At 49.4% G+C, this 20,398-nt stretch overlaps 1 protein-coding gene and 1 long non-coding RNA gene across 7 annotated transcripts in view; one reads left to right on the top strand and one right to left on the bottom strand.

Moving 5' to 3' along the window:
• The first annotated feature begins 1,254 nt into the window (after positions 1 to 1,254).
• Positions 1,255 to 5,706, top strand: LOC121821975 (uncharacterized). The gene is made up of 3 exons (XR_013043954.1): positions 1,255 to 1,815; positions 2,506 to 2,692; positions 4,802 to 5,706. It is a non-coding gene; the product is annotated as an uncharacterized LOC121821975 (long non-coding RNA).
• A 4,740-nt stretch (positions 5,707 to 10,446) lies between these two features.
• Eif4e2 (eukaryotic translation initiation factor 4E family member 2) overlaps positions 10,447 to 20,398 on the bottom strand; it is a 30,226-nt gene continuing 20,274 nt past the window's right edge. For 2 of the 6 annotated variants that reach the window (XM_006984220.4, XM_076549514.1), the window contains exons 7-8: positions 18,402 to 18,480; positions 10,447 to 12,994 (exon numbers count right to left, since the gene is read on the bottom strand). In XM_006984220.4, coding sequence (XP_006984282.1) covers positions 18,435 to 18,480 — 46 coding nt within the window. In that variant the 3' untranslated portion in view covers positions 10,447 to 12,994; positions 18,402 to 18,434. The remainder of the gene's footprint in view (positions 12,995 to 18,401; positions 18,481 to 20,398) is intronic. The other 4 variants (XM_006984221.4, XM_076549515.1, XR_013043952.1 and 1 more) reach the window with 3 other exon arrangements.

Below are 20,398 nucleotides of genomic sequence, written 5' to 3'. Positions count from 1 at the left end.
TTACGTCCTCTGGGGAATCACAGCCAGGGCTTTGCTCATCCCAGGCAAGTTCTCTAACAAGTGAGCCACACCCCCAGCCTCCCCGTGGTTTTAAATAGCATTTCTCCAGTGACCAGTGACGCTGGTAGGTGCTTCATGTCTCTGCAAACCCTCCATATATCTTCTCTGGTACCATGTCTGTTGGAGTCCAGGGCCCACTTCTGATTGCATGGTTTCTTAGGGAGCTGTAAAAGTTCCTTATATATCCGGGGCACAAATCCTTTGGCAGACAGGCCTTGAGGGCATTCGCTCTTACCCTGTAGCTTCCCTTTGAATTTATTCTTAGTAACTTCTGAGGCTCGTGCTTGTTTTCATGTCAATAAAAAGCTCCAAGAGGGAGAGGCTAGGTACATGGGGGCCCCAAGCCCAGCTGCCTGTGTATTTCTCAGAATCTTCAACAGAACAAAGCTGAGACGATGAGACTCTGTGTTGTCGTAACCAGCTGGTGTCACTGTGCCCACACACTGACTGGGCCAGGCAGGAAACGACACGGGAAGGGTCACCTGCAGGCTGGTATCAGGCCAGGCCCACTGGCTTGGAAAGGGTTACCTGCAGGCTGGTATCAGGCCAGGCCCACAGGCTTTCTTCTGGAAGGGATGCTGGACTGGGGAGCCAGCCCTAACCTGGGAGAATATAGCACCCAGGGGGTCTCAGACAGGCTGTCCATGCTGGCTGCTGTGCGGAACAACCAGATGGAAGGATCCCAGGCCATGCGGGCTCTCGCCTGCCGGCCCAGCTCTGGAATGTGAGCAGAGGCTTCCTGTTGGCGGTGCTTCTGTGGCCAGAACAGTCTTCGCCTGAGGGGATGTCAGCCTCAGCCCCGAGGCTGGGAGGAAACTGCTCTACCTGAGGGGGAGATGCTGAGGGGCTGTGTCCGCTGGCGAGCAGGCCACCCTTCACCAGGTTCTCTGCCTGCCTTCAGGGCCCACACCTGGGGCTGGACTTTAATCACGACTCCGCCTTCTCCAGGCACCTGGAGCCCTCTTGCTATGAAAGGGCTTATTACAAAGGAGCCGGGTGAGATGTGGGGTGCACTGCCCCCCTCAAGATCGAGAGGGACCAGAGTGTTGAGCTGTGGTCTTCCTCAGACTTGGAAAAGACTCGGAGGGACTCCTCAGGATGTCTCCATTGGAAACTCCTCCCCGCCCTCCCTTCCCCTTCTCCTCCTCCTCATCTTCCCTTAGATTTATTTTTAATTTATAGATCTGAGTGTTTTCCCGCATGTATGTCTGTGCGCATGCGCCTGGTATCTGAGGAGGCCAGAAGAGGGCGTCAGAGCCCCTAGAACTGCAGTTACAGAGATGTGAATTGCCATGTGGGCCTGGGAACCAAACCCACGCCCTCTGTAAGAGCATCAAATGCCATCTCTCAGCCTTGACACTGCTCTTTCCTGAGGTCCCTGAACACCTGACAGGCAGGAGCAGGTCCCCAGCTGGCTGGTGCCATCTTAGCTTCCCAATTCTCCTCCCATGGGAGCTGGAGCATCTGTCTCTGCTCGCTGTGTCTGGCTGGAGCGTAACAGCGGGACCCTGTGAGCAGCCAGTGGCCCCTCAAGAACTAGACTACAGCACAGGAGGTTGGCCCGTTTGCCCCTGGCCCCTGATGCTCTCTGGTGGCATCCACAGACTCTTTCTAGAACGGGTCTGTATGAAAAAAATCAATAATTTAAAAACAAAACCACAGAGGAGTATAAAGAAAACCAATTATATCTAGATAGAAAAATCACCACACAGAGTCTGCACCTGGTCTACAATGGCACAACTTCCAGGCCTGGAGGTAGGTGAAAAAGATAAAGAAGAAGCCAAGTAGACCAGGCTGTCCTGGAGCTCTCTCTATAGACCAGGCTGTCCCAGAACTCACTCTGTAGACCAGGCTGTCCTGGAGCTCTCTCTGTAGACCAGGCTGTCCTGGAGCTCTCTCTGTAGACCAGGCTGTCCCGGAGCTCTCTCTGTAGACCAGGCTGTCCCAGAACTCACTCTATAGACCAGGCTGTTCTGGAGCTCTCTCTATAGACCAGGCTGTCCCAGAACTAACTCTGTAGACCAGGCTGTCCCGGAGCTCTCTCTGTAGACCAGGCTGTTCCGGATCTCACTGAGATCCACCTGCCTCTGCTTGCCAAGTGCTGGGATTAAAGGTGTGCACCACCACGCCCAGTTGCACACACAAAGTATGTCAGTATGATGCGGATGTAGCTCACTGGTAGACTGCCTAGCATGCAGGAGGCCCAGGCACTGCAAGCTAAGCAGGGTGGAGCCTGTAATTCTAACACCAGGGAAGTAAAAGGATCAAAGTTTGGTGAGTTTGGGGCCAGCCTGAGTTACATGAGATCCTGTTTCAAAAACAAAACAAAACATGACAAATAGTATCCTTTTTTTTTTTTTTAATCTGAGACTCAGTCTTTGGTACTCATCACCGTCATTGTGATGACACACACATGTCCTCAGTTCTGCATGATTCCTTTCTTAGAGAAGCAAACCCGGGGGCTTCTCCCACCACCCACCTGCAGCGGCGGCGGCATCTGCCGATGTTTTGGGGTCCCTGAGTCATGTCACCACTGAAGAGCTGCAGGAGAGGACCCCAGGACCAGCATTTGCTGAACAATATGTTGGGCCCCTGTTGAAAATGACGGCAGGTCTCAGGGCTACACCCACAGGTGAGTGTGTCCATCTTGGGAGTGATAAGCAGACTTGGTATCAAAGGAGAAACAAGGCCTGGGATGAAGGGGCAGGAGGGAGTGGAAAGTAGGAGAAAGAAGTCCAAGCCTTCTTCTGGTTCTGAGGGTCACATCTGTCCCTCCTATTGGGGACAAGTCTCAGATGGATGTTGTATGATATTTTGTTTGTGTTCTGACAAATAAAGCTTGCCTGGAGATCAGAGGTCGAAGCTAGTCTCTAGTGAAACACAGAGGCCAGGCCGCGTGGCACACTCCTTTAATCCCAGCACATGGGAGGAGGAAGCAGGAAGATCAGGAGTTCAAGGCCACCCTGGGCTACAGGAGATTGAACCAGTCTGAAAGAGAAACAGAGCTGGGCAGTGGTGGTGCACGTCTTTAATCCCAGCACTAGGGAGGTGGAGACAGGAATATAAGGTGGGTAGAGATAGGATCTCACCCCCGTTCAGTCTGAGGATTCGGAGAGGTAAGAAGTTTCTAGTGGCTGCTGCTCTGCTTCTCTGATCTCCAAGCAAGCTTTATTTGTCAGAACACAAAATATCACACAACAGATGGCCTTAAACATTCACCTTGGATCCCTGATCCCCATGTCAGTGCCTGGCACTTTTGGGCATTGAAGAAAAAAAAAAAGGAGAAAAGTCAAAAATAGTTGAAGTGAAAATTTGTGCTAGGTGGGCCTACAACCCCAGCATTTGGGGAACTGAGGCTAGGACTTTGAGTTTGAGGCCATCCTGTATTACCCCATCTCAAGGATGTATACTTCACTTAATCTTAGCTCCCTTCCTATGTCTACAGAGGCTGGTGGTATAGCTCAGTGGTAGAGCAAATGTCTAACCTTGGGTTCAGATAAAAACCCAACCAGAATGTGTGCCTGAATGGACACTTACGATTTAAAAATAAATAGGGAGGGGGTGGTGCTGGCGAGATGGCTGTTTTTGTGGGCTTTTCCAGAGGACCCGAGTTCAGTTCCCAGCACCCACATCAGGCTGCTCACAACCACCTGTAACCTCAGCTCTGGGGGATCCGGTGCTATCTTCTGGCTTCCTTAGATACCTGGACACACAGAGCATAGACACACAGAGACACACAAGTGAAAACAAATCTTTAAAAAATAAATCATCTCTGGGGGGTAGGAGAGAGGTGGCTCAGCAGTTAGGAGCACTGACTGACCATCCAGAGGACCCGGGTTCAATTCCCAGGCCGCCTGGTGTCTGATAATAAATAAGTAAACAAACAAACTCTGGTTTTTAGTGGAAGAGCGTCAGTCATGCTCATGTATTAAAGGTCCAGCAATGCGCTGCCTGACCCACTTGCTGCCCTCGGATGCGGAGCTGTGTGACTGTGTCCCTGTTAATGGGGGGTGTGAATGCACCACTGTGCTTCCTGCTCTTTCCCAGTGACCTGCAGTTCCCCCTTCCACTCCCCCTGTTGTGCACTCAGCAACAGTGTTTTTCCATGTAAAACAAGCAAATATACAAAATAACACAAACAAAAGCCCGAGTGCCGGAGATTCGTTTGTAATAAATCACTTGTCTGACATGGATGAAGCTCTGGGTTTGCCTCCAGCACCTCAAAAAAGACTGAACTAATACATTTTTTTATTTAACTTTATTTTATGTGCATTGGTGTGAAGGTGTCAGATCCCCTGGAACTGGAGTTACAGATGGTTGTGAGCTGCCATGTGGGGGCTGGGAATTGAACTCTGGTCCTCTGGAAAAGCAGTCAGTGCTCTTAACTGCTGAGCCATCTCTCCCTGATACATTTTTTAAAAATTAATAAAGTCAAAAATACCTTTCCAGAGTGGTGGCATCCAACACCACCCCAACACTTGAGAGGTGGAGGCAGAATGCCAGGAGTTCAAGGTCACCTTCTACCACAAAGTTAGATGGGAGCAAGACCCTATCTCAAAACAAAGGAGACTTGGAAGGGAAGGACCGAGCGGGAGGGGAAGGGAAGCAGAGGGAAGAGAATAGGGAAAGTTTCTGCCTCTGTGAAAATGGAGCGGTCTGGCGCTCCCTGCTTTGAAGTCCGGGTTCAGCGCTGATGTGGATGCAGACGTTGCTAGCACCAACTCTGTTCCCATTTCCCTAGGTGACCCGGCCTGGGACGCAGAGGATTAAGGTAAGATTCATTGCAGATTTCACTACGCCCGAATGATCGCAGGAGGCCGGGCGAATCTCACAGGCTTTCCAGCCTTTTGAGTTTTCAGATTCTCTCTAGAAGACCGGCCTGAGCAGACAGACTTCCAGATCGCAGACCAGCTGCCCTGCGGGAATTGGGATCCCGGAGCGCCCCCTAGTGGACATCTGGGCATGACCGCGCACCCGGTGGAGCCCGGACCCAAACCAACCTAGGCTGAGGAGGCACAGAGCAGACTTTATCAAAGGGCTTTGAAGAGCACCCGCTGCGCTTTGCTTTTTTTATGCCCCGGGAACAACTCACGTCGAAGGCGCCGCCCTCCGAGCCACAGTTTCGGGGAGAGCAGCTACTGAGAGATCTGTTCCTGCAGCCAGTGCGCGTCCCGCAGCCAGTGAGGGTATCCCTTATCTAAGACTTAACCAGGCGCTGTTTCCTCACGGCGATTCAAGAACATGCCAGGCCTGTTCATATCCTCAGAGGGAGATGATTTTATACTCACACAAATTCAACATGCACGGCGATGAGTGCCAAGGAGAAGACCAGCAAAAACACATCGCGGGAGGCCAGGGTGGGCTTTCTGCAGGAGGCGACATTGGAATTGGTTGGCAAGGGGGCCTGGGGTGGTAAATTTGGTAACAAGGTCACACTGCAGGGCCGGTCCACTGTCGGGGGTCACTAGCCACAGCCCACTGCCATGAGGGGTTGGGAGAAACGACAAGAAGAGGGAGGGATTCTGGTTCTAATTTTCACTAAGGAATGTTAGTTGGAGATTCATTTAAAATGGAAATTTGGAAAATTCTAGCATCTTTGCCCTTGTTAAACCTATTTATAGTCTGTTCCTCGGACTAAAGGTCATTCTCCACTTCTTTCTCCTGTGTCAAGGAATTTTTATTGGATACCAAACATTGTGAAATTTATGGTTTTGGCTGGCGGACCACGCTGTGTTGCCTTTAAAGAGCGTCGGGGCTTTTATGGCAAGTAGACCCTTCACTTGGAAACTGCTCTCGTCTTTTGAAGACTTGTTTTCAAGCCTTTCAGGATGGGTCAGAAGCAGCCTTTCCTTCCCGGCTGGTGCCACCTCACCTTCAAGGTGTGGCTCTGGGAGCTGTCCTCCACCACTGTGCACCTGAGTCAGGTCCAACGTGGCCATCCGGAACCTGCACACTTCTCCACTCTTGGGAACACTACAGTTGGTCCTTCCCTGCCAGGGGCCCCTGTTGCCAAGGTCTTCTCTCCTCTCAGCAGCTGGGAGGCTGAGGCAGGAGGATCACTGAGAGTTCAAGGACAGCCTGGTCTACATAGTGTTCCAAGACAGCCAGGGCTACAAAGAGACCCTGCAATAATTAATAAATAATAATAATAATAATAATAACTGGAGAGTAACTGAGGATGACATGCGACATGGACCTCTAACCTCTTCACATGTATTCACGGGTGTGTACACCTGCACACATTTTATGTGCATCGGTATTTTGCCTGCATGTATATCCATGAGGGTGTCAGGTACCCTGGAACCGGAGTTACAGACAGTTGTAAGCTACCATGTGTGTGCTGGGAACTGAACCCGGGTCCTCTGGAAGAACAGCCAGTGCTCTTAACTGCTGAGCCATCTCTCCAGCCTCTTTGTTTTTTGAGACAGGGTCTCTCTATTATGTAGCTCTGGCTGTTCTGGAACTTGATATGGAGACCAGGCTGACCTTGCACTCACAGAGATCCACCTGCCTCTGCCTTCTGGGTGCTGGGATTAAAGTCACTCCACACTTAATCTATAAATAAATCTTTTTTTTTTTAAGTACAAAACAAAAATCCCACAGAAAGGAAACCCGCAGAACGGTCCCACTGTTAGCCCTCTCCGGCAAGAGCACAAAGCTACGCGTACTTCCTGTGAGCTTTAGACGCGGATGAGCACCGCGACTCTCACCTGAGGAGCAGGCACAGCGAAGGGGCGTTTTTGTGACAGCACACTTCCTGAAGTGTCTCCTTCGGTCTGTCTCCTTCGTGTGTTCGAGTACCTGACCTGTGCACGGATCTAACTTGTTCACGAACAGGAGTCCTGCTGGAGTCATGTTAACTAACACAAGTGCTAGCAGGGTCCTTGGATGACTTCACTACCTGTGTTTGCTTGTCCTGATTTAGAGAGACCAAGAACAAACACTAAAATCATGGCCAATAACGATACTATAGGATCAATTAATAAGCATGTTGAGCTGATGCCTACTGGAAGCATTTGGCAGTCAGTGTTTGTTGGGTGTTGGATAGAAGTAGCGTAAGTGGTTTTTGGAGACAGAGTTTCTCTCTGTAGCCCTGGCTGTCCTAGAACCCAGGCTGGCCTTGAACTCAGAGGTCCAGCTGCCTCTGCCTCTTGAGTGCTGGGATTGAAGGCACAATGGCTAGTCATTTTAATATAGTACTGAGGAGGTAGTATTTTAAAATTATCTGTGTTCTTAATTCAGTAAAAAAATCAAACCAAACCACTGTAACTATAAAAGAATGAGCATTATTAAAGTCACTCCATTGATTTGTCAAACAGGAACTGTGTGGCCTTATAATCACATTACACAGAAAATATTACCGGTGTGGGGCAGGGCAGAAGCTTAGTGTAAGAGCACTGGCCGCTCTTGCAGCGGATCTGAGTTCAGTACTCAGCACCCACACCAGGCTGCTCACAACTGAAGTTACAGGGGATTTGGTGCCATCTTCTGGCCTCCAAGGGCATCTACGCCACATGCACATACCCTAACACAGGTACAACTAGTACTCTTAACCACTGAGCATATGTATCTCCAGGCCCTAACGGCTGGCTTTGAAAAACATTTTTTTAAATGTATTTATTTATGCCACAGTGCATGTGTGGATGTCAGGACAACTTACAGGAGTCTCTTCTCTCTTTCCACCACGTGGGCTCTGGGAACCAAATTCAGGCTGTCCAGCTTGGCTCCTTCACCTACCCACGGAGCCCAGAGGCTGCCTCTCTGGTATTTGCTTCACCCCCTCGCACCTAATCAGGTGTGTTTAAATGTTTCAGGCCAGCAAGGTAGCTGGCAGACAAGTGCCTGGCACCCATGCAGAGACTGAGTTCAACCCTCAGAACCCCAAAGTTGTCCAAACCTCTAAACTCACATGCGTTCTCTTTCACTCACAAACACACACACAATAGGTAAAACACTTAAGTGTAACACTTTAACCATTAGGAAAAAAAGAAAAGTTTCTGAGTAAGCAAGAACATGGAGTGTTCAAAGAGCCTTCTACTTTCCTATGTGCTTTCTGCAAAGGGGCACTTTAAGGTTTACAGGAAAAACAAACAAACAAACAAAAACCCGCAGTTCTCACGTACCTCTCACTGCCCCCAGGCTCCAGAGTGTCTGGCATCACTGAGGTACACCTGCCGGGTGTAAGAACATGTGCACATGTCCCCATCACGGACAGCCTTAGCTCCCATTAGGTCTCACTGTTGTGTACATTCAGCAGTGTGTGGACAAGTGTGTGCTGGCAGGAATCCATTCTGCCATGCCTACAGCATGTTCCACCTGTTCCCATCCCTTGCCAGTCTGGAGCAACGACTCATCTCCTTCCTGTCTCCACAGCTTTTCCTTTTCCAGAGTGTCATAGAGTTATGATGGTAATTGAGGGACCCTGTCTTTTTAGGGCTTGTTAATCTTTCTTCTTTACTGATGGATCATCTCTCATTATGTGTATCTATCAGTTAGTCTAATTTGAGGATTTTGTTTTGTTTTGCTTCAGGACAACCTCACTATGTAGCCAAAGCTATCCTTGCATTTGTGATCCTCCTGCCTCAGTGTTCTGAGTTCTGGGATTATAGGCATGTGCCACATGCCCTGTTTTTCTGAAATAATAAAGCCCTGCATATCAGCTCATGCCTGGAATCACAGCACTTGGGAGGCTGAAACAGAAAGTAAGAGTCAAGGCCAGCCTGGGTTACACAGCAAGACCCCATCTCAAACAACCTGGAAAGCCGTTTAGAGAGGAAGGCAGACCTTGTGGGGGAGAAGAGCGACATTTGGGGTCTGCGCCAGTCTGGTGAGCAGGGAAGCTTGCAGAGAAGGGTAGTCCTGTGGGCAGCCAGAGTGGGCAGTGAACGTGACCCTAGGCTGGGCCTGTCAGGGAGGAAGCGTGGGGGTGTGACAGGTGCTGGTGCTCCTGAGATCTGATGCTGCTGCCTGTTGTCCTGTGCCTTTGAGACTTCCTGCTGAGCTTACAGGAGTCACACACCACCCCTTCTTACCTCTTCCTGGCAAAGGGAGTTAGGAAAAGCTAGCCACGGAGCTATTCTTTTATAAACACACTGCACAACTTTCCCAGGAGACCAAGAACTGAAAATAGTATATTCTTAGCCAAACTGGCAAGCTGCTTGGTTGTTGGGACCTAATTCACTAGCTGACACCATTTGTCTGATACCACTGAACTTCCAAGGCTCTAAAACTTTCAAATACCATAGCTGAATGAAGCTTCAAAAGCCATCTGGTCAGCTGGGTGGTGGTGGTGCACACCTTTAATCTCAGCACCCAGCACTCAGGAGGCAGAGGCAGGTGGATCTTTGAGTTCCAGGACAGTCAGGGCTACAGAGAAACCCTGTCTTGAAAAAACAAACAAACAAACAAACAAACAAAAAACAAAACAAAACCCAAAACCCATCTGGCCATCTTACCTACCCTTACAACTTACCCCTTGGGATCGCCTTGGCAAATCCCCAATTAGGTGATCCATCCTCTGCTGGTCCTCTCAGGCCCAGCCAGCCTCTTTGTTTTGACAGCTCAAATGCTCAGGAAGGTTCATTAAAACCTAAAGCCCCTCCCTGTAGGGTGCTGCTTCCTGACAAAGTTGTTTCCATGAGCAGCTGCATGGGCATTTATAATCCTTGCTCTGGCACCGGTCCCTCCTCCAGGCCAAGCGCAGGGGCCTCAGAAGGACTTAGACTGTCTTCTGAAGGACTCAGCAGCCCCGTGCAGTTCAGCTGAAATGCTGCCCTCAGCTTCCACTTATCAACAACCCCACATCTATGGGTTTAACATTGGTTCTATCATCTCCCAGGTTCTTCACGTCAACAGTCAGTACCCTCAGTTGAAGACAACTAACAGCATTCTTTGGATGTTAAATATGTAAGTTGACGCTGGACACACCTTTAATCCCAGCACTTAAGAACCAGAGATATGAGGTTCGTGGTAAATTCAGGGTCAACCTGGTCAACAAGGTGAGATCCTGTCCAACAAAACAATAACAAAAATGTAAAAATGAATTACGGCAATCAGAGGGCTGGAGATGTGGCTCAGTTGGAGTACTTGACTAGCATGCATGAAGCCCTGGGTTTGATCCCCAGCACGGCATAAACTGAGCAGGAATGTTAGCACATGCCTGTATTGGCAGCATTTGGAAGAGAGGCAGAAGACTCAGAAGTTCAAAGTCAACCTCTACTATGTCTGAGCTTGAGAACAGCCAGGCTACATGGAACTGATGACTGGTTTCATCCTGCACCTGTGTCTGCACCGTCCACACCACCCCACAACGCTCTGGAACGACCGCAGACGGAGACCACCCGCCCAAGTGCCCACTCCCCTCGTATGAACAAGTCCACAGGCTGCTCTTGCTGATCCTTTCCATTTATTACTGCAGTAGACAATCCTCTCAAAGTGCAACACTACATCGTTGGGCACAGCCCTGCTCCGTCCCCTCCGGCAGACACTTGAAAATTCATTCTTGGAGCACGGACAAGCTTTTCCCTGGATGAAGTACTGCCACTGCCAGTGTCACAGGGAAATACAGACACATGAACAAAAGGACCAAGAGAAAGGCTCTCTGAGAGGAGCGGGGCCGAGAGGCAGAGGGAGAACAGCCTGAACACGACTCTCCCTTCCCTAGCAGCAACTGTCACGTTGGTCACACTGCTCTGGGGACCTCTGCCTTTTTGGAGAACTGATGATACCGTAACCATAACCATGTGGTATCTCAGCCTACCAGAGTCCCATGGAGTCAAAATAAACGGAGAGACTTCTCCAGCCAGTTTACAAAGAATGGGTGGCTTGGGTAAACCCACCATTCAATTTCCCCTTCTAGCTGTTAGGCAGAGCACCTGAAGAACACTGGGGTGGAGATGCCGCCTGACAGTGAGAACCCCTCACTCTAACGGGAGCAGGGCCGCCGGCACACTTCAGATGGGAGGAAAAACCCAACTGTCAAATACTGTACTGACCAAGAAGATGGGAAACGATGAGCAGCTCTAGAAAACAGGAGATTCAAATATTTGAACAAATGAGAGTTTAAAAAAAAAAAAGGCAAAACATCTAACCACTAGGCCTGACACAGGCCTTACTCATAGACACACATAGACAGACAGACAGACAGACAGACCTGACACAGGCCTTACTCATAGACACACATAGACAGACAGACAGACAGACAGACAGACAGACACACACACACACACACACACACACACACACATACACATACACACGAACCAGAGAGATGCCCAAAGGAAGGCAAGTCCAAATGTCTGCTCTTTGGGATTTTTGAGGTGGCCTGAGCACAGGCAAATGTGAGGCCCCTGCCTTGGTCAAGTCTCCAGAGGCAGCCTTTGCCTCCTTGGCAGCCAATGATGCTCGCTCGGGGTTTTGCCTGAGCCCTTCACAACTACCCCAGAAGGCATTCTTCAGATTCCTGGAGTTTCAATCGCTGCTGGACATGGTTCTCAGATGGCTTCACCCACAGTGGAAAGACCTCCCCTCTTGGGCCCTGCACTCTGCTCTTTCAGGAAAAGGCATCCCCAGACTGCAGTGACTCGAGGGGCCTCAGGAGCTGGAAAGCTGGAAGAGAGCATCATGGATTCAAGGAGATGCTGTTAAATTCCGAAGTCCTGAGACCCATGGCTGAGGACCCGAGGCTTCAGGGATATGCTTTAAAGAGAGGCCTTAATTTAAGGTACTGCCATCTCGGCTCACAAGAGCCCAGTACACAGAGCTACTTGAAAGCTGCTGCAGTAGCTGCCCATTTCTTCCTTGATCTTGGGTGCTCTTCTGAACTCTCTGGCCTCAGGCTCCCAGAGTCAGATCACCCAGCTTCTCTGATGAGGACATGCCTGCAGGAGCCTTCTGAGCATCAGGAATCTGGACAATTTGTTTACATCCAGGCAATGAGGACCAAAAGTCTTTTCCAACCACAGCAGACAGACAGAGCCATCAAATAAAGCATCCAACAAGGCTGCCATTTCTCCAGAGGTCTGCTTCAGCACTGTAGGATCTACACAGAGTGTTAATGTGGCACTAACCAGCTGTCATTCTCCTCCACAAGGGACATGCAAGCCCCACAGACCATGCTCAGCACGTCAAGTCCCACTCATACGTGGCTGGTTTCCGTCACTGCCCTCAGCTCTAACCCTACACGTGGGATCTGCATTATAATCTAGCTTCTGACTGAACTGCACTCTTCTCCACCTTCTCTCACAGGGCAGATACCTTAGGTTTTACCAGCAAAACCGGTGCTGCCCAGGATCACAATTAAGTGCTGCAGTGCCTAAGAAGGAGAGCCCCCCTGGAGGGAACTGGAGGTGTAAGGCGCAAAGGACACAGAATCCTAGGCTGTTATCACATCCTAACATGTTCAGAGTGGTGGGCGTGGGGGAGAGGAACACACAGCAACTTAAAGCAGAGCTGGAAGAGGCATTCGGTTCTCTTCAACTCTAAGCAGAGGCTGCCTCTGGATGTGCAAGCATTCATAACACTGATAACGCTCAGCTGGGACCCAGCACGGGCACATACATGTGGTCGGTAATCAAGTCCTCTGCACAGCAGGAGAGTACAGCAGGATGCCAAGAGGCATCTGGATAGCACACAAGGAAACAGCTGCACTCCTGCACAGAGCCCCATTAGAAAGTGTCTGTCTATTATAAAGTCAGTTTCCCCATGTTTCCTGCTTTAAAAGTCAGCAGTGCTGGAAGGTGTCTAGCAGAGTCCGTCTTCCAGGAACGAGTGCAGAAGGGGAGCACATGGCTCAGGTACACCCCTTCAGTGAGCAGATAGAAGGACTGCCTGAGCCTCGCATCCATTTCAGACAGACACACAAACAGAAAAGGATTATTGCCAGCTTGTGCACTTTCACAATGTGATTTTTGTATTTCGAAAGCTTGAATTGTCCCTGAAAGAGAAAATGGGAGAAAATAAGAGTATTCAATATGTGGACCATCTAGATATAAACACACACACACAGGGGAGGACTTGACCAGCTCTCCAACTCTCCACGCCCAGCCCTTCCCTGCGGTCTAAAATCAAATGGCAGCCTGCCTTCCAAGTCCCCACAAAAACTTCCAGCCTGTTGCTTGGAAAGGCAAAAGGTTAGTAACTCCTCCAATGCAGGCGAAATATTAATGCATGCAAAGGCTCACAATGGGACATTGCAGTTTTAAAGAGAAAAAGGGAGAAGCTTTCTGCTAATATAGAAACATCTCTAAGATCAGCCGACATCTCTGCTACACAACAGCTGCCTTTGATGGAGGTGGGAGAGAAAAAAGGCTCCATACAGACTCATTTGCCTGGATATATCACTTTAAGAAACTCTGAGACACACCAAGTCACCAAAGGTAGGACAACAGGGACCCAATGGCAGGTGGGCAGGGGAGACAGGGAGGTGGAAGACACAAGCAGAGCATGCAATAAATAAATCCAACCCCAGCCACCGCAGCTCAGTTTAAAACAGAATAGCATCTTCAGAGGGTATACCCTGCTACCAGCAGAGAAGCTTTTCCTGAAAGAGGAACACGGACTGTGGCCCCAGTGTGTGTCTTATGTGCCTTCTCCTGGGTGCAGGCAGTCCTGACCACCGTTCTCATCTCACACTAGAAATCCAGCCACAGCTCAACAACTCACGTCACCTGAATCTCAAAAGCCCATGGGTTTTTCTGGCAGGGACTTTAAGGTCCAATCAGCTGCTGCCCTAGCCCAGGGTTTTGGGTTTAAATGCACCACAAACTCTGAAAAACCAGAAACTCTAAAACAAACTCTCATGACTTAGACTTCTGAAGTCAACTCCTCTTCCATTTAAAGGGTCGCCGTAGCATTTAACTGACCTTCCTTACCATTGCTACATTTAACTGGGCTATGACAGCTGGTCCAGGTAAAGGATGAAGGGGGGTATGCTCAGGCAGCCCACATGACAGGTCCCTCCTGCTACTGGCCACTGAAGCAAGCCGACAGTGACCAAGAGCCAACATCAACTGTTCTGTATGCCAGGAGATGGGTGAGCTGCTCTAGAGGAACTGGGAGAACTAACATCATTTCCAAAGTCCACCGGCCGGTCTCTAACTGACACATGTGAGTGACCCTGTGGCTCATTTATCAACTGTTTTCATCTGAGGAGCTGAACACAAACCATTCAAAAGGGCAGAGTCCTCTGAGCTGTCACAAGAGGCCAGCAAAAGATGCTAAGGAGTCTTGGTTGTCCCGCTGAGGAAAGCAGGAGGAAGTGATGCCCGAGGGTTCTTTCTGAACTCTCAGCTGGTGTGCTCTGTCACTGAGCCTGCACTTCAGGCGACACCTCTTCTACACATGCCACCTGCTGAAGTGACCACAGCAAGTCTGCTCTGCCCCACTTCGTCCCTCTCAGTGCCACCTCTGTGCCCAGATAAGGCGGGAGAGAAACAAGTCTGCTCTCGTGTGAAGGATGAACAGAAGGCGGGACGGTGACAGGACCTTCCAACTCAGAAGAGAGGCAGAAGTCTGTCTCCTGGTAAGGAGGTGGGTAGATGAGTTTCTGGATCCAGCACAGCCACTCGGGCAGGAAGAAGAGCTCAGCTAAACACTGATCAGTGCTGGGGTGGGCCAGAACTGACCCTCACTCTGTGCAGGCCCCTGCAGAGCCCTGCCCCACTTCCCTTCAGCACTCAGGTGTCACTCTAGTTACCCCCACCAGGGCTCTTTCTAGTAAGAAACCTAAGCAGCCTGACCCTGCAAAGGTCCATTTGCAAGATGGAAATGGAAGAGGGTCGGAGAGCCAGACCCAGGAGCCTGTTTCCGGACTGACAGGAAACAAGGAGTAATGAAGGCAGGTGGCAGGCTCTGCCAAGGCAGGCTGAAGCAGGTGGATGGCGGCGGCAAGTAAGTTGAGAACATTTAGTGCCAACTTTAGTCCGAGCATGTTTCCCTAGACTAAGAACTGCATTCCGCCAGGTTCTAGCTGCAGCACAGGACGTAGGTGACGGGGATAGACAGAAGACAGGAAGTGGCAGAGGCTGGCAGAGTCTGTCTGCTGTGGGTGCAGCGGTTCTCTATGTGATACTTGCTCAACTGGAATTTGCTATAGACCTGGCTGGCCTTAAACTTGTGATCCTCCTGCCTCAGTCCCTGAGTGCTAAGATTATAGGCGAGTGCCATCACACGTATCTGTGCTTCTGCTCTTTTACAACAAACCACCACCAAAACCCAACAAATCAAACCAACCAATCACCCAACAATAACCAAACACTAGCAACTAGCCCCTGGTGCTATGTGGCGGTGCACAGGTCATGCTCAGGGTCCATCTGAGCATAGGACACCCGAGTTCCCAGGCCCAGAGCCCTAGAGGAAGTCAGAGGAATCCTTAGTTATGTTCTCTGAAGATCTCAGAAACTCCAGAGATCTCCATCCAAACTGGTTCCTAAGCTCACATTCCCAGCTACCTTGGGGAAAACTATTGTCTAAACATTCTCAAATGACTTTCTCTCTCTCTCTTTTTTTTTTTTCTCTTCAAAACACTTTTTGACTCAAGTTCTAACTTTGGGAACAATGGGTTAAGGCAGGGGTTAACTCCCTTGGACAGAGGGACACAGCAGTTCCCCAGAAGGATGCCTTCCTCCGAGTACCTATCTATGTCTGCACCTTTGTCCAGTGGCAGCACCAGAGTGACTATGGGCCCTCATCTGAATGCCGAGCCCACCCAAGTCTGCTCCGAGAGTGGCTTGGGTCTACTACCCGGAGTCCACCTGCCTCACCCCTGGCTTGGGTCTACTACCCAGAGTCCACCTGCCTCACCCCTGGCTATCTGCGGGCTACTCTGGTGGGTGGTTTTGCCTTCTTCTTCTCTCCCTGAAGATTCAAGCTGTAAAATCTTTTGAGGTTCAATGGGAGTGAACTTTAATCTCACGTCTTACTAAACAACCATGAGAGCTGCCCTGGCCAACAACACACTCTTATTCTGTCCATGCTAGCCCAGTGATCAGGTAACCAGGGTCCTCTCATCAACTCAGTGTACTTTTATTAAGAGCCATGGCTCCATAATGAAAGCTAGAAGAAATAGTCTTAATGTGTAAACACATAAAATAGCAAGTGATTTGGGAAAAATATTACAAGGTTAAGATATATGCATGTATGGTTTTGTTTTGAGACAGGATTTCATGGAGCCCAGGTTGGTTATGAGCTTGCTCTGTAAGGGAAAATGACCCTGAACTCCTGAGCCCCTTAATTCTGCCTTCCAAGTGCTAGGGGTATATGGATGAGTGGGGGCAAGGGTTATACTATGTGGCCCACTCTGACCTTTTTCTATCGATTTTCTTTACAGATTATGATCCCTTTGTGTAGGGAAACAGCAAAGCAAGAAGAACAGGGGGCTAAGACGTCATGTGGCAGGTGTCTACATCTTAGAACACCGCTCAGGGAGAAAGGAGACCCAATAAGAGAAGTGGAACAGGAGGACTTTCCAAGCTTGTTAAGGCACCGCGACGGGCTCTTTGGATTTAAATCGGAATGTTCCTCACAGACTCCTAAGCCCATGCTGTAAGGCCACCTAAGCCGTCAAGTACATAAAAAAGACATCAAGGGGCTACAGGGAGAGAACATACAGAGACAATTATTCAAGGACATAACTTCTCCAAACAAGTCAAAGGTACTTTACTTGGAAAAATTTAGAGTCTGCTAAGGAAGAAGCCATTTAAAGTTTCTAGTTTAAAGATTTTTTTTTTGGGGGGGGGGGGCTGGAGGCAGGGGAAGGACACACAAGATTGCAACATAACCCAGGTAGGCCTTTAACTCACCATCTCAAACTCTTAGCAATCCTCCTGCCTCAGCTTTCTCATTGCTGAGAGAATAGGCGTGAATCACTATGCCTCGCCAAAACTTAGTTTGTAACAAAATTGAACTATTAAAATTGGGGTGGAGAGAGGGAGCTCAGTGTAGTGGATCATGCCTATAATCCAACCCCTCAGGAAGTGGAGACAGGAGGATCAGGGGTTTAGGGTTATCTCAACTACACAATGAGTTCAAGGCCAGCCTGTGCTACATGAACTCTGCCTCAAAACACAAACAAAAACACGAGCTGAGGAGACAGCTTAGTGGACAAAGTGCCTGTTCTAAGAACTTGAGTCGGATTTCCCAAAACCCATCAAAAGCCCAGCAGGATGCTGCAAGTCTGTAACTGCCACGCTCCTAAAAGGAAGGCAGAGTCAGTGCAATCTCTGTAAGCTCTGGACCAGCTAACTTGGGTATGCAGCAGTGAGTAACAAAAAGACCCTGCCTCCAACAAGGTGGAAGTTAAGGCTGACAGCCAAGGTGCTCTGTGTACACACACACACACACACACACACACACACACACACACACACACACGCACACACGCACACACGCACACACGCACACACGCACACACGCGCGCGCGCTACCCACCTATTTAAAAAAAAACAAAAAAGGGAGTTGGGCACACCATCCACTTTCAGGAAACCTGTAACTGGTCACCCTAGATCACACTGGACCACACAGCACCCAGACTTGCAGTCACCTGCTCCTATTCCTCAGTGTCACCTCTTTTAGCTCATCTGAGAGTGGCAGTCTCCTTTTTTGGAAAACCTTCATTTCCTTCTTGGGGGGGTGGGGGTGGGGCCCTGAAGCAGCTACTGCAGAGGCTCATGGTGCCTGACGTCTAAGAGAAGGCTCTCATTGAGGAAAATATTCCTCTTCTTTCAGCTAAACTTACCCAGTTCCCTCTGTTAGAGACAGCCATGGCCTGGACTCTCTGGAGGAACCTCCCGTATTCAGGCAGGTCGATGCTGGAGCTGGCCAGCCTTCCCCGCTCTGGGGCCCATCTGTCATGTCACCACGGTCTCTCACACAGCCCTGAAATCCACCTGACTTTCATCGTGGGAACCAAATTTACAATATTGTTTCCTCACAAATGATAGGCAACAGCAGCAAACGAGAGACATACCCTCACCTAACCCATACCAGGGTCTATGAAATTGTCCTTTGGTCACAGGACACTGGCAGATGGCTTAAAAATGGCCATATCTGAACAAAACAGGAAGATACAGTGCATATTTACTATCAAGAAATGTCAGCATCTAAAAAGATCTCAGATCTGTTGGTGCACAGCACCAAATGGGAGAGCAGAAGCGGAGGGCTGGTGACCTATACAGGCTTCACCCTGAGACACGGGATCCAGGGAGGCAGTTTGGAACTCTGTTTCCCTGAGGCGTAATGCTGGCAGAGGCAAGCTGGAGGCAAATGGGAGGAGGGCATCCTTGGGGAGAGGGCTCATGGCTGAGGTATGTCATGGGGTTACAGAGAAGGTAGACAAGCCCTACCCTGAGTGTGACAGACAGAGGGGGAGCGTCCGATCAGCGGCCGCTGCTGTTCACCAGGCCATGAAACTCCTCCCAGGCCCTGGTAAACCAGAGACAAAAAAACAACAGCACATTCAGATCAAACGCTTTGAACAGAGAGCAGACACCATCACCCCGCCTCCCACTCCGATGCCCTCCATGCTGACTGGAGACAGGGAGCTGGGTAAGAGTGGTGACGTTCCCGGCAGGCTTTCTTCTTAGACGAGCAGGTAGCTGGCACTTTCGGCTTGCACTACTTAAGAAGTCTAGCTTTCACTACTTCCTTGAGGACTGCCAGTGTCCTTCAACAGGGGTAAAGGGGGGCCAGAGGTCAGAGTTGAAGCTCAGCCACGCCCACAAACACTTCCATCTTGCTTCAGCAAAGTTTTTGCCTCTGCTGCACTGGGTCCAGGGAACAAGCAGTGGCAACCACACTGCTTCACTGGGCCTGACCCTGGGTAAAGCCAAGGACCCACCAGTACTACGGCTAAAGGCATAACCCAGTTATGTCATGTCCTCTACTTCCACCTCCACCATGAGATGCTAAATTCGTCAGACTCTATCTGCTCCTGAAAACACCCATGAAAGTCCGATCTTTAGATTTAAGATGTGTGGGTCATGGCAGCTAACATCTCCAGCTAACAGAGCTTATCACAACTTCATGCCGGTTAGCACAATTTTGGTGAACGTAATTTAGAAATGCGATTAGGAAGGAGTTGGAAGTGTGAGTGACGGGAGGACGCACACTTAGCTCACAGCACAGCCAGTGCTCCACAAGCAGGGTGCCAGTGGCTGCCGCATGGAAAAAGGAGATCAGACCCCCCCAACCAAGTGTTCTGGAATCTCTCGCCATGATGCCAACTTCTCTCACATTTTTGTCCTACCCACTTTTCAGTTTGAAAGCAGTGATTGTCCTAGGCACTTAAATCAACTTAATGCCAGCCTAGAATTTACTAATGTAGACCAGACTGGCCTCAAACTCAAGAGATCTACCTCCTCTGCCTCCCCAATGCTGGGATTAAAGGCGTGCGCCACCAGGCCAGGTAATTACTCTTTTCTTGTTTAAGGTAGTAACAGCAGTGAGTGACAATACATCCCCTCTCACTACACATTTAGTATTGTAAGTACTAAAAAATATTACCAGGCACAACAGGCAGTTTTCCCTTAAAAAAAAGCAATAGGGAACTGGACAGGTAAGACACACCTTTAATCTTAGTACTTGGGAAACAGAGAAAGGTGGATCTCTTGTGAGTTTGTGGCCAGCCTGGTCTACATAGTAAATTCAAGGATGGCCAGGGCTACATTGTCAGACTGTATCTCAAAAATAAAGTAAAATTATTAACTAAGGACGAGGTAATGTCTACCCCAGCTTCAGCAATATTTTCCCTCTGCAAAAACTTCTCTACGTGAAGTAACTTAGAGGTCAACAAGGAGTCACACAGCAGGGCGGAAGGTCATCTCATTTATCCTCTTGTCTCCAGAAGGGCCTTTCCCTACTCTACCTGCCTAACAGACCACTGGTGCAGATCTGGAAAAACCAGGGGCTCCATAGATCCTTCTAGTCCATTCCAGAATACACTCTGGGTTTGGAAATTTTCTTGAATGGATTCAGGGGAAACCTAGCACTTGGTCACAGAATTTGGTGTACTCACTCCTATTCTCAAAGGCCAACCGGGTGTGAATTTCTAGTTGCTTTCCCTTCCCTTGGCATCCCAAGTACACTAGGTAACATCAACACTTTATTTTTTTAAAGAAGTTGTGCTTATGTTTTGAGCATCTAAAAACCAACAAATCAGAGATTATTAATACAGCCTACTGAGAATTCTGAGCAGATCCCAGTGACAGCAACAGAGAACCCCCTAAGGTCAACTGATCCCATCTCACTTACCAGAAAGCCAATTCTCAGAACAGGGGGACCTCATTTATGTGTAAATTCCATGCTCCCTACCCCTGCCCAAAGCCTACAGGCATCAGTGCCT

Source organism: Peromyscus maniculatus, chromosome 13 (assembly GCF_049852395.1).
Source record: "Peromyscus maniculatus bairdii isolate BWxNUB_F1_BW_parent chromosome 13, HU_Pman_BW_mat_3.1, whole genome shotgun sequence".
Lineage (NCBI taxonomy): Eukaryota > Metazoa > Chordata > Mammalia > Rodentia > Cricetidae > Peromyscus > Peromyscus maniculatus.
This window is presented reverse-complemented; position numbering and strand designations above follow the sequence as displayed.